Here is a 21074-nt window from a genome sequence, read left to right as displayed (position 1 = left end):
ACAAAGTACCCAGGACATCTTCAGGGAGCGATGTCTCAGAAAGGCAGCATCCATTAAGGTCCTCCAGCACCCAGGACATGCCCTTTTCCTCACTGGTACCATCAGGTAGGAGATTTAGAAGCCTGACAGCACACAGTGATTCAAGAGCAGCTTCTTCCCCTCTGCCATCCGATTCCTAAATGTACATTCAAGCTTTGGACACTACCTCACTTGAAAAAAGTCATTATGTTTTTGCATGTTTTTAATCTATTCAATATACATATTCCAAATTGATTTACTTATTTTTAATTTTTCTCTGCTAGATTATGTATTGCATTGAACTGCTGCTGCTAAGTTAACAAAATTCATGTCACAAGCCGGTGATAATAAACCTGATTCTGATTCTATACACTGCACACCTCAAGGGGAAAAGATAAGACTGTTATTGCTACTCATAGCAAGAGCATGCATACAAATTCATCCCAATCAGAAGCCTCATGAGAAAATGAAGTTGATGGATGAGAACGGCTCAGTGTATATTTAGGTCTGGCTCAAGATTTAAATATATGAATTAACTTTGCCACATATGCACTGAAACTGAAATATGTTGTTTGCACCAATGATGGGTGTTGGGAACAGCCTATAGAGACTCTGTACATCCTCCCCTTGGAATACGTGGGTTTTCCCGTCTGCTCTGGTTTCCTCCCACAGTCCAAAGATTGGTTAGGTTAATTGGTCATTGTAAACTGTCTCAGAAGATGAATGCTGTTAAATAGATAATTCTGGATAAAAACCCACTAGCCTGTTAGAAGACTTAAACTGAGAAGGAAGTTTATCTTTCAGCAGCACATTGCCAGAGGAACCATGGGGTGGCTTCAAGTAAGAAAATTGAGGTCTTTGAGTGGCCTGGTCACAGCTAACCTTAACTTGATCAAAAATCTCTGCCAAGACTTCAAGGTTGCTGTCCCCACTGCTCCTCTGTAGCTAACCTGGCACAGCTTCAGCAATTTTGCAAGGAGGAATAGGTTTTTATAAAACTAGTAGAGACTTGTCCAAGAAGACCACTGGCTGTAATAGCTGTGAGAGGTTGTTCAGCTGAACAAGGGGTACTTTTGAACTGCTGACATTTCAATATTTGATTTAGGTTTTTTGGATTTACAACTTCGTGAATCACATACTCTTTTTTCCAGAGGCCAATAAGCACTTTCAGTTGACTTAATGGAAAGCTCCAGTTTTAATACTTTTTTAAAGTTTTAAAGAAAGGGTTGGGGGCTGATAAAGATATACAGTGCTTTGGAAAATTAAAATGTAGAGGAAACAGGAGCACTGGGAGGATATCCACAGTTACAGGGAAAACATGCAAACTCCTTACAGAAGGATCAGGATTTGAACTTCGATCACTGACTGCTGGCTCTGAAAAGTGTTGTGCTAAACATACCACAAGCAGGAATAACTGTCCAACTTAGGTTTCAAGTACAAGTTGCATGTACACATTGAGCAAATACATGAACAAGTTGTTGCCACTGAACCCAACGTGCTCCGGTTACAGTGAACACAATTATAGGATGTGCAGCTTCTGACTTGTTCCATTTGAGCCGTAGCAGAGAGGACAGCTGCTAAAATGAACAACACAGACACCATTGGAGATTCAGAGCCCTGTTATTTTATTTCCAATCTGTTTTCAAATTGCACAAAACCAACAGGACCATTTAATTAATTCTTTATTCTGTACACTCAAAGACAGTGACCTAACACACCACAATATCCAGCAAACGCAAGACCTTAGCACAGGGTTGGAAACAGACTGGTTTTGGGGAGTTAATGGTCCCACATCAGCACTGTATTAGCACAGAGAGGCTATACATAACCACGGTGAGTGAATAACGTAGTCGAAATTGAAAGCCTCTAAGGGGTTTAAACAGAGCCTGCATAGTTTGGGATGAGCCCAAGTTTTACATCAATGGGTCAGCTGAACTTGTTGAATGCCTTTACATAATTTCCAGCTTTCAAGTAATGGTGTTGGTGCACTGTAATTAGTGTTTTTTTTTGCTCATCAACATCTTACAGGTAAGCAGCCAAGTCCTGTACTCGGTTTAGGAATACAATGAGATTTACTTTATTTTAAATACAGCACAAGTTGCTGGTACAGTTGGGAGATACGACATTGAAGTATTGCCTCATTACAGAGTGAAAATTAAATTCTTTACAACAGACTTTTGCAGGACATTAGCTCACACCAAGAGCTTTAAATGAAACAACCATTCCCATCCAAAGAGAAAAATCACAATCTAATTACTGTGGAATGTGAGAAACAAGTTAGAGCTGTGATCCAGACACTTAGAACTAGAAAAACAAAACAAAAAAAAAAGACTCAAGTCCTTCATGACATACAATATATAAAGAGCTTTACTTCCTCTTCCCCGTTGCAAGATGAAGGGAATCTGGCAGACATTGAGCAGGTGGGTAGCTTGCGATTACCTTACATACCGTACCCATAAGTGCCAGGCTGAGTGTACGGTTGGGCACCATAACTGTAGCCAAAGGGCGCCTGTGGAGGAACACTTACACTGGGTCCTGCTGTCAACATCAGCTGTGACTGGCCTGCAGAGGGAGAGAGATGTTAATTGTATTTTCCCCACCGAGGTGCTAAAGGCGAAGTTATATGAATCTATCATTTATTTAAAATGCAATTACTCCTATTGAATATACGGTGAAAGTGCTATAACAGCTGTTTGTATAAATACTGATCAATTGAAAAGAATCAGCTTCAATGGAACAAGCAATTTGCGTGGAGAACTTATTTAAAAAGGTATCATCAACAGTCCTTGAAGTGCAAGAAGACTGAACAACACCTTTGAAACAAAGGTAATCAGATGGAGCTTCATACCCGCAGCTTAGGCATCAGGATTTCACCAGAGGTTATAGTATTAAAATCAATTTCAACCAAAACCAAGTTAAAAGTCAACCCAACATGCTGCTTGGGGTGGCCCGGGAAAGGAGAGGAGAGATAGCAGGGAGAAAGATCTCAAGTCTCACACCTCAGCCTATCCTCAGTGCAGTTTATCAAACCACTTTAGCAGCATTTGATCACCAGCAATTTCAATTCTTGTTTTAATCAAAATTGACATTCAACTCATTATCAGCTACAGACCGTAAACAATGGGCGTCGTCTCAGTGGCCTGCTCCTCTTCTTTCCGCAATGACTCTGATATGTCCAACTTGTCCACCTAAACAAAAAAAAGTCAATTATCACTTGTCTGCTGAGAGCGGAACTCCTACTCATCCCAAGGAAAAGCCTTAAAAAATGCTTAAGAGTTCAAAACACTTGAATGAGTGACCATTCAACAGATTGCGGCAAGCAATGCAAAACACTCAGTTTAATTGTCCAAGTTATTTTAAAGAATTATTTGTTATCTACCATTTTCTAAGACTAGTTAGATGGAGCCTGGAACATACATTACAATAATAAGAGCTTTCTAATGACAGGGAAAACATTGAAAGGTGCTTGCTCAGACCTGAAGTTTCCAACCAAGCAGCAAGTTATTTTTGAAGTGGGAGGAGCGACTGCACTAATCATCCACAACCCTCAAATTAAAACAAAGATGTGAACATCTTATTAAACTTTTCCCACTTGTATTTCCAATAGTATTAGCCATCAAATTATTTGTTCTTGAATATTACCTGGAGAAGTTGGTGAATATTCAGTGGAAGCTTGCTTAAGGTCAACAATGGAGAGAATTACCCTTTAAAATTTATACCCTTTCTGGTACAAGGCTCAGCATAATAGTTACACTGAATCCACTTCCCTGCTACAATCACGAGCTGTGGTCGAAGCAACAGAAAATTCACCAATTCACAAACAGTGAAGGACAAACAGACTGGCCCAGAGGTCTAACACGATAAAAGTGGTCAATGCCTGTGCTGGATGAAGGCCAATAAGATCAGCTCCCAAGAAATTAACTAGGGAAATTAAGAAACAGAGGCTGAAGAAAAGTTTAGAAGGGGAAGCTGGAGAAGCACAAGGGGAAGAATGGAGAGTTCAACAAGCAGAAAGGGAAGTACTGGTTAGGCTGGAGTAGAAATATTGCTCTATTGTGATAGTCAGCTAACATCTCCCACACCACTAAGCAATAATCATTAAAGCAGGAAGATCCTATGAATATTTTACACCAAGGTTAGGAGTGAAACACCATGTTCTTTTGGATGGACGAGTTAAATCTCTTGGACACAATGCATTAAATAAGGAATGAAGTACTTTAGATGCTCCTTAAAATTTAAACTACATTGGTAAATATTACTATTATACTAATTTGTCAAAAGTTTACATTTTGCTTTCTGATAGTATCACCCACCACACCCAGACAAAGAAAAATCTGATCAGTGAAAATACAAACATCAAAGTGCTGCTTCAGAAGATGCCAGTGCATGACTACTTTCAACATGGGCAGCTGTACACCAGGTAAAGGTCCTTCTCCAAGGCAATGAGTTCAGGCTCTGCTGCACACCAGCTCATTCTACGCACAAGACCCCAATACACCTGCAACTGACAACCTTCTCAGGTAAAGAACTCCAAAGATACACTGGCCTTGGCGAATTTTCTTCACCTCGGAGGGCTGGAATTACAGCCTTGCTCAGGAAACTGTGTGCAATTGGTTAACTATTGGAACTTAAAGGGTTGTGTGTAACATGAGTCATCAGCTCTTTTCAACAGGATCTTCACAAGTGGTCAGGCATTAAAACCACAAACTTACAACACTGCAATGCTCAATGATAGGTCCCAAGCATGATACAAGAGCTGTGCAATAAATTGGAATGATTGTGAAGTGAGCAGAACCAATTAGAGAAATATTTCAGAGGGACAGCAGCTTAGAAAGGGACCTCAAAATAAAGAAAACTTAGACAAATTCTGATCTAGGCTCTAGCAATGAGTTAAAATGGCCAGTCACCCTTCCCACTTATTTTCCACCCTCAATTTAATGTACATCACACACAACTTTTGGATTATCACAGTAGCTGCAAAATGTTTGTTCCAAGAGACCAGGCACCAAAGGATAGAATAAATGGACATTCTCATTGGAAGACTGAAGAGCTAGCAGGACAAAATGGCCAAAGGGCTGAGTATTTTATTACGATGATCCTTCACTGTCACTTGCAACTAAAGGCTTGTTACCACATTTGGAGAACACTAGTTAACCCTTGGAAGTTTTAATAGCAAAATGTTTGAGCACTGTAATCATATCTGACAGTGGCAATGCAGCAAAATGTAGAAACAGTTTCCAGATTCTCCATCACATTGTGAAGGCAACACATCCAACCTGACTGAAGCCTAAACAAGCCCAACAAGTTCTCAATGATCCTGTGATTCTGCTATACAATTTCAAAAGCTCTACGAACTGTATGTGCCCAGGACAAATATGGAGGGCAATGTTGCACGCTTGTGCCTCTGACGTTAGCCAGCTTGAGGGCTTAACTTGGACAACACTTTGTTGTTTACTCCCAAGCTGGATAAAGGACGTGGGCAGCTCAAGCAGACCTGTGTAAAGAGAAAATGTTAGCAAGACATTGTTCGACCAGATGCTGACTAGTGCATGCAATATTTGCATCCTGGACTCTATCCATTGAATGGTCTCACACCCCATGCTTGTTAACAGTATTACTTAGTCAGGAGGTATGCAGAGAAATTAATCAGAAGGCAGATCACAGACTAACTAACAAGTCAATTGTGTGGGGAGAACCTGGTTTGTTTTGCTAGTCAGAACAAATTGGGTCTCGTTTAAAGGCCAGTGGCTCACCTTGCCTTTCGTAATCTACAATTTGCATTAATTGCTTCTAAGCTGTTTGATATCCCAAAGAGTAGTTTCATTTGGAATAAATCAAATGAAACTCCATATTAAGGGGGTAACTGGGGAATGATTAACAGCTATCTTTAAAGTTCATGAATTAGGTTCTTGGAATTGAATCACAAGTCACCCATGCAACCATGATACTCATCTATGTCAATCCCATTTGCCAGTGTTGAGCCCACATCCAAGCACCTGCCCAAATGCCCCCACTACATCTTCAGGCAGATAACTATCACACCCAAAGAAGGCTTCCCTCAGAGCTCCCTTATTTACACTCCCACTCACCTTAAACCCGTTCTTTCTAGCTTTAGACTCTCCTGCCCTGGGATCTATTCTAGACATTTCAAGTTACAAGGTCACCCCTCAGCTTCCGATGGACCAGAGAAAACAAGCCTAATCTCTTTTGTAACCCAAGCTCTCCCCTCCCCGCCCCCCCCAACAAACCTTGGTGAACCTACCACATACTAATGACAGAACAACAATCCAAATATGACTAACCCTCACATTAGAATAAACATGAATGGCAGCTTGATGCATGACATCAAGATAAATTGCTCGTGCAAATCTAGGTAGATTTTAAATTCAAGTCTACTGAAGAGCAAGACCCACTTGCAGAGAAGACCCCGCACCCAGACAACTTCTGTCTCATTTCAAAGCATACATTTTCAATGCAAAATGTGCTCAGTTTCAATACTGGTTTCTGAAACAAACCAGTTATCAGTCTGAAAAATCTTTAACTGCTCTCAGACTAAATATTAACCTTGTGTCTCTACCCTAATAATTTGTAGTCTTACATTTAAAACTTGAAAAACTGATTTGGAAAGTGGAGACCCACAAGCAAATTTCTGTTATGTTCCTCCACATAATTTTTTGATGTACTAGAATCAATACCTTTCCACCAAGACCATTCGACACAGGAGCAGAACTGACCCATTCAGCCCAGTCTGCTCCACCATTTGATCATAGCTGATATACTACTGTATTTTCCCTTTCAACAACATTCTCCTGTCCCATTCCCATAACCTTGGGCTAGGTCTGGGAATTTCCAGGCAGGAATAAGTTCCCCACCTGAAACTTGGGAGCCCTGGAATGCACCATGCAAGAGGTACTCCCTGTCCATCTAAATACCACCAACATCAAGGGTACACACTGTTCTGTGGGATCGTTCTTGTCACCCAAAATTAAGAAACTGAAATAAATTTAGCATCATCTACCAAAATGCATCTTACAAATGAAACTTGAGATGCCTTTCAACCTTCAAGGTATTAACTGGATCAGAGGACACAATAAGCAAACACTTCAGTAATGTTGTATAGAATTCAAATATTATTAACCGATCTGCATGAAAATTGACTGAAAATTCTTTGCATACCCCTTGTTAATAGCAGTTATAAAACAAATGCAAAGGCTTTTCCACAATTTATTTTTTTTAATCAAAAATGATAATTCCATTTTAATGTGTGCATGAAAAAGAGGCAATAGTACTGAAGCAAAACAAAAAGATGGTCCAAAGATGGTTCAGCCATACCGGCTCTTCAAAAGCACACATGCAGCCAAACAGCAATACCTGTGGCCACAACGGTGACCTCCTTGTGGACAGTGTTGCACATGCTCAGGTTTTAAAGAAACACTGCAGTTCAGTTACCCATTTTTCACACACACAAACAGTGGCTGTGGAGAAGGGTGAGGGACTGATGAATGGCTGTACCCAATACCACTAGGCGTTGTCCCTGAGGAAGTTTTTACCTGCAGAGCCACTGGGCAGTGGTACTAACTTATATGTACTTGGTATTTGTGGCTTCAGTTAATTAGTAAAAAAATTTAATGCTGCAAGTTGAAAGTATCCTTGAAGGGGCAAGTCCTTGCCTCAAGTATGTCAAAGCTGGTTTTTAATCCATTAGATAAACAGCAGGTGGGACAAGTCTTACTTCAAAATCCCACAAAGTCAGTTGTATTTGTCACACACTTGGCTAGAAATAGATTTTTAAATGAGGATATTGAGATGCAAACACTTAGCTCTGGGTTTTCTGCTAGAATGTTTCAAAATAAGGAGCTACTGCAAGGCAGAGGTTGGGAACCAGTCACTATATGGCCACCTAGTAATGATGGTGGGTGGTCTTCACTAAACATTTCGATAGCTCTGCCTGAAAAGGGATTGCAGTGATCAAGTGGAATTATAAAGCAGTGTAAGATGGGAAGAAAACGATGCATGCAGAGCTCCTGAGGCTCCAGAACTAAGATGGAAAATGGAGTCAACTTTCACCTTGTTCGTTATTTCATCAACCTGCAAGGAAATTCAGAGGGTAGCAGCTTAGAATCCAAACTCCAATGTCCAGCACATAAAGCAGAAGAGGAAAGACGCAAAACAGCAAAAAAAGGACAACTCAGAATGAAGGGGGTAAAGGAAGGCAGGGAGGGAAGAGAGAACAGTAAAGAGCAGCATTTTAGTGTACCACAAAACATCAGGAAGGACACCAACTATACAGATGAAAACTGGCAGAATAAAATTGAATGGACTAGAAATGATTAGATATATTAATTGAATGAACAAAATCTCCAGTGTAATTGGCACATTAGAGGATTTCAGACTACTTAGGAATCCACTGAAAGTAACTAGTTTCCAAGCCATCTAAACTGCCAACTAACATGGCAAGGGCTGTTTAATAGATTAATTTGATAAACCCAGAAAAGTACACAGCTCATCATATGTAGGGAAGCAAGTGATTTCATCCCAAGACAGTTAATTAGATAGAAAGGGCAATTACTTTTAAAATTAATTCTTGACCTAATTTAAAAAAAAACAACTCCAGATAGGCTTTAAAACTGAATGAAGGGGCACCACAGTAAGTGAAACGCCAGCAACCCAGGTTCAATTCCATGCTGTCTGTGAGGAGTTTGTACATCATGTGGGTTTCATCTGGGTGCTCCGATTTCTTCCCATGTTCTGGACACGTATGGGTTAGTAGGTTAATTAGTCAGATGAATGCAAATGGGCAATGTGGGTTCTTTGGACCAAAAGAGCCCGTTACTATGCTGCATTTCTAAATAAATAGAAAAATAGATTCCAAACCCACCTTTTATTATGCCATTCATCTGCAAGCAAATTAAAATAGCTTACGAACAAGTACAGAAAAACCTTGACTCAGCAAGCATAATAAAAGGATCAATTTTATACAGGAATGCAAGGTGGCTGGAGAAGTAACTGCAGGAAAGATATAGGAATTGGACAAGTCTGGGGTGGTTGACAATTCCAGCAGCTTCACCAGGAGATTCTACAGATTGATCTTGTAGGTCAAATTTGGTTTGAGCAGTGTCAGGTTGCAAAGTTCAATTATGAACAGAGGCTGGGACTGTTTACATAACCCTCAGTGTCATCATCCCCGTTGGATATACCAAAAGCTGTAGGGTCATTTCCCTGACTAAAGAGATTTTAAATTTGTACCTACCACCCAAAAATAATCATATTTTGTGACAACTCAAGTCTGGCCAACTCAATGTACAAGAGTTCAGAGCAAATGGAGTACAGATCAATGGTCAGTGGGAATTACAAATGAAAGGACCACTGTGTGTCTCCAGTGACTTATTCCCATAAGCTGACATTACTGGCCAGTTTGAAGGTACCAAGCAGGTGCCTGCAATAACAAGGGCCAATAATAGTCAAATAGAACCCACTTGATACATACTGGGACCAGCCTGATGCTAACCAGCACAAGTGGCTGATTTGCAATCTTGTAGCAAATGGCATAGTCAGGACAGGATTTAAATTAAATGAGGTACAATGCACTCTAAAATAAAGTCCCTTGAAAGATTAACAGCAGATCTTTCTAGCAAAGTTATAGAATCTGTTTATATTTTGCTATAGTTTAAATACTGATATAATAAACGGCAGGGAAAAGTCCAGAGGCTGAGTAACCTACAACAACTCCTTGGGCAGAGTGGCCCAGATGTCAGGAGCTGGCCCCTCCAATGGAAACTCATTTCCAGTTTAGCTTCTTAAGTATGTCATATCTACAGGGGAATAGGAGTGAGAACAAAACTAGACAGTAGTCTTCCAACTTGGCACTAAACAATGATTTGTTGGAGGCTCAGGTGACACTTTCTTTGATTTAACCCGCTTATTTGCCTCACAGCAAGTTTTTTAAAAAAAATATCCGAGCAATTTTACATCATGTCCAGGGAAGACAAAGCTCAAAGTCTAAGCCAAGGTCAGACCCTGCCACAGGCTGGAGGACAAAAAAAGATTACCTGTCCTGTGGTTAGGGGACTGTATGTACATGGATGGCAGGGAGTAATGGGGCTTGTTTTGCTGCATTCTGATTTGTTGTATTGTGTTGAACGTGTGTTGTGGCAACACTTAACGGGCTGCCCCAGCACACCCTCGGGTCTTTTGGTTGTTTACTCAAATGATGTATTTCACAGTACGCTTCTATGGATGTGATAAATAAATCAGTCTCGATGCTTACCAGTTTAATCAGACCTCACATTGAAACTTCAACTGGAAGCTATTGACAACCTCTATACCAGGTCAAAACCAACTGCAGCTGGATGATGACACACGAGTCTTTATGCTCGGTTTGTCGAACACCTACCTTTGTGAGATACTCCCTCATCACCTGGATAAAATACGGCATGGAGAAGTCCATGATGTTATGCCTCCAGGACAGCTCAAGCACGACATCAGGCCTCAGCAGGTCGTAGCAAGTGAACAGGCAGGAGGCGAAGCATTCTTTCTTCCCATCCTCCAGGAACCATTGTAGTAGCTCTTCAGCCAGCTCGGTGTCCTTGGACTCAGATGCATACTGCATAGCATCCTGAAACAAAACAGCACGTGTCCAGAATTTGATGCAAGCTATGTGGCATGTACACTAGCCAAACCTACGACAGGCAATGGACATCTACTAGATTGTGTGCATCCAACACCAAAATGCTTCAACAGCTAGAGATAAGGGTCAGTACTACAGCACAGAAACAGGCCTTTCAGCCCATCTAGTCTTTGCCAAACTGTTATTCTGCCTAGTCCCATCAACCCTGACCTAGATCTTAACCTTCCGTACCCCTCCTGTCCATTTTCCAATCAAAACTTCTAAAATGTTGCAATTGATCTGCATCCACCACTTCCACACTCACACCATCCTGAAGGAAGATCTCCCTCCAGTTCCCCTTAAATAGTTCACCCTTTAGCTTCAACCTATGTTTGAGCCTCAGCCATCCTCAATGAGGGAGAAAAAAAATAATCAAAGGTGAAATCTCCACAGAAGGTACTGGTCAGTTATACAATGAGTATAATACCCAGCTGATACAGGACATCAGACTGAATCATTCATTCTCACATCAAGCCCAGGCATTTGTAAATACCATGGTTGAACATACTATCTGGAGGAGCAACCTCCATATTCTGTCTGGGTAGCCTCCAACCTGATCACATGAACAACCATTAGTACAATTTCCATCACCTCCCAGCTTCCTACCTCATCCATCTCACTTGTCACCTGCCAACCTGTACTCCTTCCTCTCCCTTCATCTCATTCTGACTCCCCTTTCCAGTCTGGAAGGAGGATTTTGGCCCAAAACATCAACAGTTTATCCCCCTCCACAGATGCTGCCAAGGACAACTTGGTGCCATACTGTAGAGGCAGAAATGAGGACCCTGAACAACACCTGGGGCACAATAGAGAAAATGGCCAAGGATAGATAGAGGACCTTCATTGCTGCTCAAAACATCAGTGGTGTAATGGACAGCAAGTATAAACGCTATCTGACTTACTGTATTGTTCAAGATTTCCAGCACCTGCAGAATCCCATGTTCATACTCTAATCCTTTCCCCTTAGCACATTACCCAAACCGAAATTTTATTCTACTACACCACTCACAGTATAGTTATAAAATTTTGATGTCAATTGAAGAGTTTCATGTTGACAGCCAGGCTAGAAAACAGGGCTCCCAGAGATCAGCCTAGTGGCACATTCTGTCCTGAGATGAATATTGTAGTTTTAGAACTAACCAATAAAAAGCACAAGTTCCATGCTGTATCAGAGCTCACATTTAAAGCCGTGATCCACATTGTTCTTTCCAGTACAAACCACCAGCCATCCATGACTGATATCTCCAACATGCCGATTCCTGTGGGACTGTTTAATGCCTTGAATCTTACTGCAAGCTCAATCCTCAGGTGGTGTGGAACTGTCATTAATTTACCATGGACTCACAAATTAAACCTACAGGCAGAAGTTCTTACTTTGTACAGGCGGTCTTTCTTGCACAGCTCCACGCTCTGCTTCCAACGGTTGTTGCCTTTAAAGAGGTAAGCACCAATTCGACGGAACTCAATCAACTCGTGCTTCTCTAGCCGCTGAGCCAGGGCAATATTATCAAAGTTGTCATAGGCATCTATGGACGTGCGAAGAGCCTGAGCAAATAGAAACACCAAGCTCATACAACCAGACAAAAATCTAAAGAACTGTTACCATTTTATACACAGGACAGACTCACTGACATCAAGTACTCTTCAGGAATGGTCAATTGGCAAGTGGTTTATTATTGTGAAATGTACCCAGATAGTGAAAAGTTCATCTTGTATACTGTTTATATAGGACAAATCATTACAGTACAGAGGTAGAAGGTAAATAAAAGATGCTACCAAAAGGACAATGCAGAGAAACAACGCTGTGCAAATCATAATCTGTAGATGGGTTCAAGAGTCAATTTTTATTGTGAGAGAGAGCCATAACAGTTGTCCTTGAGCCTGATGGTATGTGTTTTCTGCCGATTTGGGTTGGGGGGAGTGGGGTGGGTGAAGAATGTCCAAGGTGGTGGGGTCTTTGATTATATTGGCCACTTTACTTAGGAAGTGAGAATTACAGCCAGAGTCCACGGAGGAGGCTGGATCCCAGGTGCAGAGCCGGGTCCACAAATGCAGATTTAACAGTCACGTGCAGAGCTTTTTCCCTTCTGCATACAGATGAAAAACTTTCCATGGTGCAACAATAAAAATTGATAGGGTTCACGGGACATGCCGAATTTCTTTAGCCTCCTGAAGTAGAAATGTGGGTGAGCTATGCCATCAAGATGATTAGATCAGGATAGGCTATTGGACATGTTAATTTGACAATCTTTCCCAGCAATTTTGTCCAAATTACAAGATTAATCTACTTTGCTTTATTCACTTGATACCTTGCTAAATAAAATTCCACAATCCAAGACAACTTCCTCAGTTTGGCTCACCTGGTAGTCTTCCTCTTGAATGAAGAGATTATTTAGTGATTCATTCACAGACTTATTGTTGTTGCTTTGTACAGAGCGCAGGTAGGGTTTAACAAGATTCAGCTGCTTAACCTGAAGGGACAAAAGCGTGTGCAGTAGCCTTTTGGTTTTGCAAGTTGTATAAAATGTTAACCCCTTACCATCTAACCCACCTCAATGAAGACAAACTTGACAAGGTGAGAGCTGAATATCAGATTACACTGAACATAACATTACAGGAAGGTACCGGGCCTTTCGGCCCATGGTATTGTGCCAACCTTTTACAAGACCATATTTTTAACCTGCTTTTAAGATCAGTCTAATCCTTCCTTCCCACATAGCCCTCCATTTTTTTTTATTTAAAATCATCCATATGCCCAAGTGTTTCTTAAATATCCCTATTGTATGCCCCTACTGCCACCCCTGGCAGGGTGTTCCATGCATCCACCACTCTAAAGAACTGAACTCTGACATCCCCTCTATACCCTAACCTTAAAATTACGTCCCTTGTTTTTATTAGCCATTTCCACCCTGGGAAAGACTCTGGCTATCCACCTGATCAATGTCTCTTATCATTCTGTACACCTCTATCAAGTTGCCCCTCATTCTCATTGTTACCAAAAAACCCCGTTTTCCTAAATACAGTAGTGTTTTGGTAACATTGCCACATCATGAGTAACGAGATACCAATATTCAGGAGCCATCTATTCTATGCCAGTCTTACCTAGTTCAACAAGTACACCAAGCTAAAGGTTAATGGAATTTAACAATTGTTGGATTTGTGGTGACCCACTTTCTGCGCAGGCGAACCGACTCACAAATAGCCAGCGCACTGGGGGAGACTTTGGTAATGCACCTCTGACTTCATTTCCGCCCGGAGAGGGCAGGCGCTGGGGATTAAATGTCAGCGCCACAAAGTTTGAATAAACTAGTCTCGAAACGACTTACCGACTGTGTGTGTAGTACATCGCTACAGATTGTTATTTTCTCATTTGCCAAGGTTCAGTAATGCAAAGTCTTGCAGTTTCACTCATTATTCAATTTGCTTTAGTATTGCAGTACAGCAGGGACAAATCAATAAAGAGCAAATTCAATGGCTGACTAGCAAGGTCAACACCAAATAGCCAAGATCAGCCAACTCTCGACCCTGTCCATTAGTAAACCCGAGTTGTGTGGACAACTCACATCATAGCCACACAGCATCTGTTTGGATAAGAGGGCAGAACAAACTCTTGGAGGCAAATGGGCAAACAGCAAGTGGACACGATCAGAGTCTGTCCACTGACTCATGACATCAGTCATAATTATTTCTCTTACATGTTAAAAGGTACAAATGGCCCATTTTTCTCTCAGAATCTAGCAGCGTTCCAAAAATGCATTTTAGTGGCGTATACCAGAAGCTACTTTTAGCATCTACCGTATCGTATTCTGCTTTAGAAATTTGGGCACTCCAGGAGTCATTCAACGATCAACTTACGAGCCTTTATCTTTCAGAAAAAGGCTCAGCAGCCATGCAGAGGATGGGGAGTATATGGAACAAGCAGTATGAAGTAGTTCAGACAGGTATAACAGTATCATATAAGAAAGTACACGGAGGAGAGGCGTGGTACATGGAAGGGAGGCACTTAGAGGGACACGAGTTGAATGTGGGAATTTAGGATTAGCTGGGCGGGCACTGTGTCAGCATGGACTAGGTGGGTCAAGGGGGCCCGTCTCAATGCTGTTTTACTCTATCACTACGAGCACAGCTTGGAATCTACCAATTATCAGTGGTCTGCAACAGATGTTAAAGAACACAAGACATTATGGTCAGAATTAGGCCATTCTGCCCAGAACCTACTCTGCCATTCCATCATAGCCAATTTATTATCCCTTTCAGCACTATTCTTCTGTCTTCTCTCCCCCCAAAACCCATCAGCTTCAATACCCTTACTAACCAATCTATCAACCTCCATTATAATATACCCAATGACTTGGCCTTCATAGGCACCTATGGCAATGAATTCCACAGATTCACCATCCTCAGGCTGAAGAAAACCCTCATCTCACCCATCTTCCCACTACCTTAAAAGGGATAGAGTTCCTTTTGACCTCTCCTACCACCCAAGCGCCTCCCCATCCAGCACATCATTCTCCAACTTCAATGGGATGCCATTTCCAAACACATCGTTACTTCCCCCACCCACACCCCGCTTTCCACAGGGATTGCTCCCTCCTTTATTCCCTTGTCCATTTGTGCTTCCCCACTAATCTCACTCCTGACACTCATCTCTGCAAGCAGAAATGCTACACCTGCTCATTCACCTCCATTTAGGTGAGGCAAAACCTCACCTGCGACTCTGGTGGGGTTGTCTACTGTATCCAGTGCTCCCGATGTGACCTCAACATTGGTGAGGCTTGGAGCAAAGATGCTCAACAAAGCAGGGTTTCCAAGTGGCCAACCATTTCAATTACAATCCCCATTCCAATGTCATTCCATGGCCTCCTCTACTGCCATGATGAGGCCATTCAGGTTGGAGAAGCAACACCTCATATTCCACCTGGGTAGGCTCCAACCTGATGGCAAAAAACAGATTTCCCCATCTTCTAGTCATTTGCCCCCTCCCCTTCCTTCTCTTTCTCCAATGGCCCACTCTCCTCTTATCAGATTCCTTCCCCTCCAGCCTTTACCTTTTCCACCAATCACCTCTTAACTCCTTCATTCCCCCCATCCCATCCACCTGGCTTCACCAATCAGCTTCCAGCTTTCACTCCTTCCCCTCTCTCCACCTTCTTATTTTGGCTTCTTCCCTCTACCTTTCTTGCCCTGATAAAGGATCTTGGGGTCCGAGATGTCGACTGTTTATTTCCCTCCATAGATTCTACCAGACCTGGCAAGTTTCTCCAGCATCACGTGCATGTCTCCTCATCTCTGTTCCAATGGATACCTTCGTATACTGAGGCCATGGCCTCTGGTCCTAAGTCCCCCATCACAGGAAGCATGTCCAAGTCCACTATCAAGGCCATTCAATATTTGGCAGGTTTCAATGAAGATTCTCTCCCACCATTCTTCTAAACTCTAGCAAGTACAGGCCTAGAACCATCAAAATGCTTCTCGTACATTAATTCTCAAAGGAAATACCTTATTGAAGAAGTTCACTGCACGCGTGTGGTCCAAACGTGGAGACAGAACCATAAGCAGATCATTCAGTAAAAGAGGTTTAAATTCCAAGTAGAACTGGATTGCTTTGTAATACAGCTCCACATTAGCCACCTGTAAGCATAATTAAAGTCAAAATACAGATTATAAAATGCTGCAAAAAGACAGAACATTAAATGTAGCAAAAGCTCCAGCTATTTCTGACCATTGCAACAACAATTCCCAAATGTTTAACACACTTGACCTTTCTGAATGTACTGCCAGTTCATTTTGCTCTCATATCCTCATTACAAAATGGTAGTTAATCACTGTGGCCAAAGGGCTACTGCATTTGCTACAAAACCAGCTCAGTCCCCACCCCAGATGCGAGTAAAGACTCATTTATCTAACGATACAGTGTGGAGTAGGTCCTTCCAACCAATCCCCGACATCCCCACTTAACCCTAACCTGATCATGGGACAATTTACAATGAAAAATTACCCAGTACATCTATGGACTGTGGGAGGAAACCCGAGAACCCAGGGAAGACCCACATATTCCACAGGGGGTAAAAAAAGTAGGGACTCCAACTCCAACACAACATCGGAATTCAACTCTGTACTCCAGCACTGAGCTGCAATAAGGTTGCACTAACTGCTACGTTACTGCAGCATCCAATTTAAACTAAAAACGTCCACCCACATAAGGAAAGCAGTTCCTTTACTGCCACCCAGTGGACTGAAATGGTATTTAAAAATCACTTTTTAAAAACGAAACTGCTTTCAGCTGTCAAGTTAATCAGGGCTTTTAGTTTGTTTACACTAATCATAAGTGTTCTTAACTGCCTTATTTCACAAAGCTTAAATCTATTACTTTGGATATTTCATTGATGAAGTTTTCCTGTAAATTGTTTTTTTTTTAAATGCGCACTCCCACTTATGCACAAGAGAATGGTTAGAAAATAGTTTGTTGAAGACTACCTTTGTGATGATGTCCTTGAACTGCCCTTCCTTCCAAGCATCTGTTGGGTGATTCATCATCGTGATAATGGCATTGTCATACTCTTCATACTTGTCATATAGGAAGACTAGTTCGGCCCAAAGGTGAGCCTGTTCGGCAGCCCTCAGCACCTGTGCAGGTACACATGGTTAGTAGGTGTTCAGGCACATAAAGCCTTCCCTTTTAAAAAAAAATGTGCAGAGATAATTACCTTGGGAATGTTGACTCTAGACCAGAAGAGTTCCAAGTGCTCCCTCATCTTCTGTGGTTTGTATTTGGAGTACAGAATAGCCAATTCAGTAAACATCCCCATGTGAGCACGCTCCAGACCAAGAGCTGCCTCCAACATGGTTATGAGCTCCTCAAAGTAACCACGGTCCTGCAGAAGGGTACACATGAAAATTCAGAACAGTTTAAAATCATGTCAATCTGCCAAAACAAATTTAAGCTATTTTCAAATATTTTATATATATATATATATATATATATATATATATATATATATATATATAAAAAAGCCAATTTTGTCAATTAAACATTTTCTATAACATCAAGTTAGGATATAGACTGCATATTTAGTTTACAAATCAAGCAGGTTCTGATTAAGACAAGACTTCAAATGTCCTCAAACATGATTGGAAGAAATTGTTTAAATATTTGCATGGGACCCCTTTAGTTTTAGGCTCCAGTTTTAAACAGTGAAAACACAAAACATCCAAGGTGGTTCAAGACCAGTTCCCAATACGCAGACATTACCTGATAGTAGTTGATAAGCTCCTCCAGTTCATCAGCATGCACAACAATATGGAGACCACACATCTGAGCCAAACGGAACTCTTTCCCCTCAACACAGGCAAAGCACACCTGAAAACAAAGGTAAAGTTAGTGATGGAAAAAAAAATCACCCAAGCTCAGAATCTGCTGTGAAATTAACTGCTTGCCTATTATGGAAGTCGAGATTTTTACAAACACTGCCTCACATAACTGACAATACAGAAGAGCACCTCATCTACTGCACCATTAACACACCAAAAAAGGAAACTCATTGTGATGAGATTGTAACTTGGAAAATAGATGAGGGCAACCACGTTGATTTGGACTCTGAAAATTGGGTAACATTTCATATCAAGAGATTGAAAGTTAACACATGGTCTGAGGTAATACTGGCACAGATTCACGTTAACCACAGAGCAACGAGAACAAACTCAGTGGTCAGGTTGAGAACTTATGACCAACGTGCAGAAAGGATAAGAGGGCACAGCCTCAGAATAGAGGGACATCCCTTTAGAACAGAGATGAGGAGGAATTTCTTTAACCAGAAGGTGGCGAATCTGTGTAATTCATTGCCACAGACAGCTGTTGAGGCAGTCACTGAGTATATTTAAGGTGGAGATTGATAGGTTCTTGATTAATCAGGGCACAAATGTTATGAGCAGAAGGTGGGAGAATGGGGTTGGGAGGATAATGAATCAGCCATGATGGATGGTGGAGCATACTCAAGTCCAAATGGCCCAATTCTGTTCCTATATCTGATGGAAGTCCAGAAATGCTCTGGATAAGGGGGAAGATCAAGTACACTACATTCAAGCACACTAGGAAATGATAGGAAAGGATCAGTAATTCTGTGAGTCTCAATTTGCCCTGCGCCTCAAAATATACTCCAGTGTAGAGTGTCAATTTCACAGAGACTGCAGGGCACAGACCAGCATTCTTCAAAGGAAGAAATGCTGCTTAGTGTTTTAATGCTAATTGCAAGATAGACATTAACAAAGGTGAAGCTATACACCACTGATGGATCCAAATGTTTGAAGTCAAACTAAGAGGCAGTGTACCTCCTTCCAAGTCCGAGTACTGTTGGCTTTGCGAGCACCATCCACTGCAGCCTGGTATTCTCCTAGGTGAACCAGTGTCGATGCCAAGCGACCGAAATTGGATACGTTGTTGTACAGCAACTTGGCAGCTTCATACATTTGCTCATCGTAGCAGCGATCACCAACCTGCAAGTAAGTGGCTTATAGATGAAAAGGTCCAAGCAAAGCACAGGCACTAAATTAGCAGTTAATACCACAGCAATCCATCCCAAATTTTCAGTTTGTATTCTGGAAAAAAATGCTATCAGAACCTCCTTTCCAATATTCAAATTCCAAATGGATTGGGGGAAAATAAAGTGCGAAAGTTAAGAAAACTAATGGAATATTGCTGCTTAAAAAATTGATAGGGAATATGAAAATAGGGCAGTTTTGATTTAACTGTGTGCTAGCAAGATCACACCTGAAGTATAGAGCAGGTTCAGGTAAAAGAAATTCATAAATCGCCTCCTAAATATTTGATACACAGAATAAAGTTCACTCATGGAAAACGTTAGAGTAAATGAACAAAGATTCCTTTCCATTACAAAAATCATACAGAATGTTTTATATGAACATATAAAACACCCACACCAGTCAGAGGTTGCCTGCACTGAGTAACAATCTGTTGGAAGAACTCAGGTCAAGTAGTAACTGAAGCATACTGCACAGGTAGGAATTTGTATTCTAGTCTACATTTGCACTGAATTCACTGTACGAATTTCTGGGATGAAGGGAATTATGCTCAGGTCAAGTCTAACCTCCAAGGATTCTTGGAGAAGGATAGACTGAAGGATGAGGATAATTTCCTCAACAAGTACCTAGTACTAGAGGATATTGTTTCAGAATGTGGGCTGCCCCATGAAGACCAAAAAGAATTTCTCCCTAGGGTCCATGACTTTGAAATTCCCTACTTGTGTGCAGTAGAATGGAGTCACTGCACACATTCAAGGCACAAATTAATTGCAAGTTGAACTACAAGTCATCAAGGGTGCGGGGAGAAGAGATATTAAAGTCAATATTTGATCAGCTACAATAATATATTCAGATTCTACAGCTCTGAAATGGGAGGAAAAACAGGATGCCTTAAACTGTTAAAACTATTAACTATTCAACACTGGGTGAGTTTAAATCATTGGTAGATTCTAGTCAGATACTGCAGTTGATGCTTTAAATTGAAGAAAGCAGAAACCCTGGTCAGTGTTAATATTCTCAGATACTCTTAACTGAATACACAATAGCTTAACCTTGCTTTGCACACATTACTAGATGAACACTTACTTGCTGGATATGAGCATTGTTAGGTCCATTGATAAACTCTTCCAGCTCTGCTAACCGGTTAGTCTTTGCCAATGCAAAAATAAGCTCCGTCTCCACATAAGACTCGCGAGCCTTCTTCCTGGCCATCTGCAGATATTTAACAAGGTCCTCCCAGTTCCCTGGTGAGCAGAATAAGGCAATAAGCAGATGAAACTGGTGTGCTCACTATCTTTTGCCTACAGAACCAAATGGACTAAATACTCCTCAACTGTTCTACAACTCAGTAATCCCATTGTCCCATCAACTTATTTGCACATCCTCATCAATTCCACTTCCCATCTACACCAAGGATCGACTTTATTCATATACATTTGTGTGTGTTAGGAATTTGCTGTGGTGGGTTGGTGTGACGTGCAACAAAGACATTTAAAGGTCAAGTTCAAAGTAAGTTTATTATCAAAGTACTTGTATGTCACTATATCAACTCTGAGATGCATTTTCTTATGGGCATACTCAACAAATCCATAATAACCATAATGGAATCAAGACTGTCCCAACTGGGTGTTCAAGCAGTGAGGTTAAAGTGCAGATATGGAATAAAGTTTATAAATAACCAGCATGCATTGACAATGTAAACAGCATTATAAAGGGTGGCTTGAAGTGCTTACACTGTAGTGCAGATGGGAGGTAACAGATAGAGGGGGAAAGGTGGCTAACTAGAATGGCTGATCCGATTAGCTCAGGGAAAATTAAGCTACCCACACATACAGCTGGGATGCAGGAGGAA

At 41.3% G+C, this 21074-nt stretch overlaps 1 protein-coding gene across 1 annotated transcript in view; it reads right to left on the bottom strand.

The window, feature by feature from the left end:
* Nucleotides 1-1619: 1619 nt before the first annotated feature.
* Nucleotides 1620-21074, bottom strand: part of cltcb (clathrin, heavy chain b (Hc)) — an 82939-nt gene continuing 63484 nt past the window's right edge. Inside the window, exons 23-33 of the mRNA XM_059973623.1 lie at nt 20309-20466; nt 19013-19177; nt 17937-18044; nt 17392-17559; nt 17162-17311; nt 16184-16315; nt 13045-13155; nt 12059-12229; nt 10412-10633; nt 3131-3206; nt 1620-2580 (exon numbers count right to left, since the gene is read on the bottom strand). Of these exons, the coding sequence (XP_059829606.1) occupies nt 2459-2580; nt 3131-3206; nt 10412-10633; nt 12059-12229; nt 13045-13155; nt 16184-16315; nt 17162-17311; nt 17392-17559; nt 17937-18044; nt 19013-19177; nt 20309-20466 (1583 nt within the window). The 3' untranslated portion in view covers nt 1620-2458. The remainder of the gene's footprint in view (nt 2581-3130; nt 3207-10411; nt 10634-12058; nt 12230-13044; nt 13156-16183; nt 16316-17161; nt 17312-17391; nt 17560-17936; nt 18045-19012; nt 19178-20308; nt 20467-21074) is intronic.

Source organism: Hypanus sabinus, chromosome 6, assembly GCF_030144855.1.
Source record: "Hypanus sabinus isolate sHypSab1 chromosome 6, sHypSab1.hap1, whole genome shotgun sequence".
Lineage (NCBI taxonomy): Eukaryota > Metazoa > Chordata > Chondrichthyes > Myliobatiformes > Dasyatidae > Hypanus > Hypanus sabinus.
This window is presented reverse-complemented; position numbering and strand designations above follow the sequence as displayed.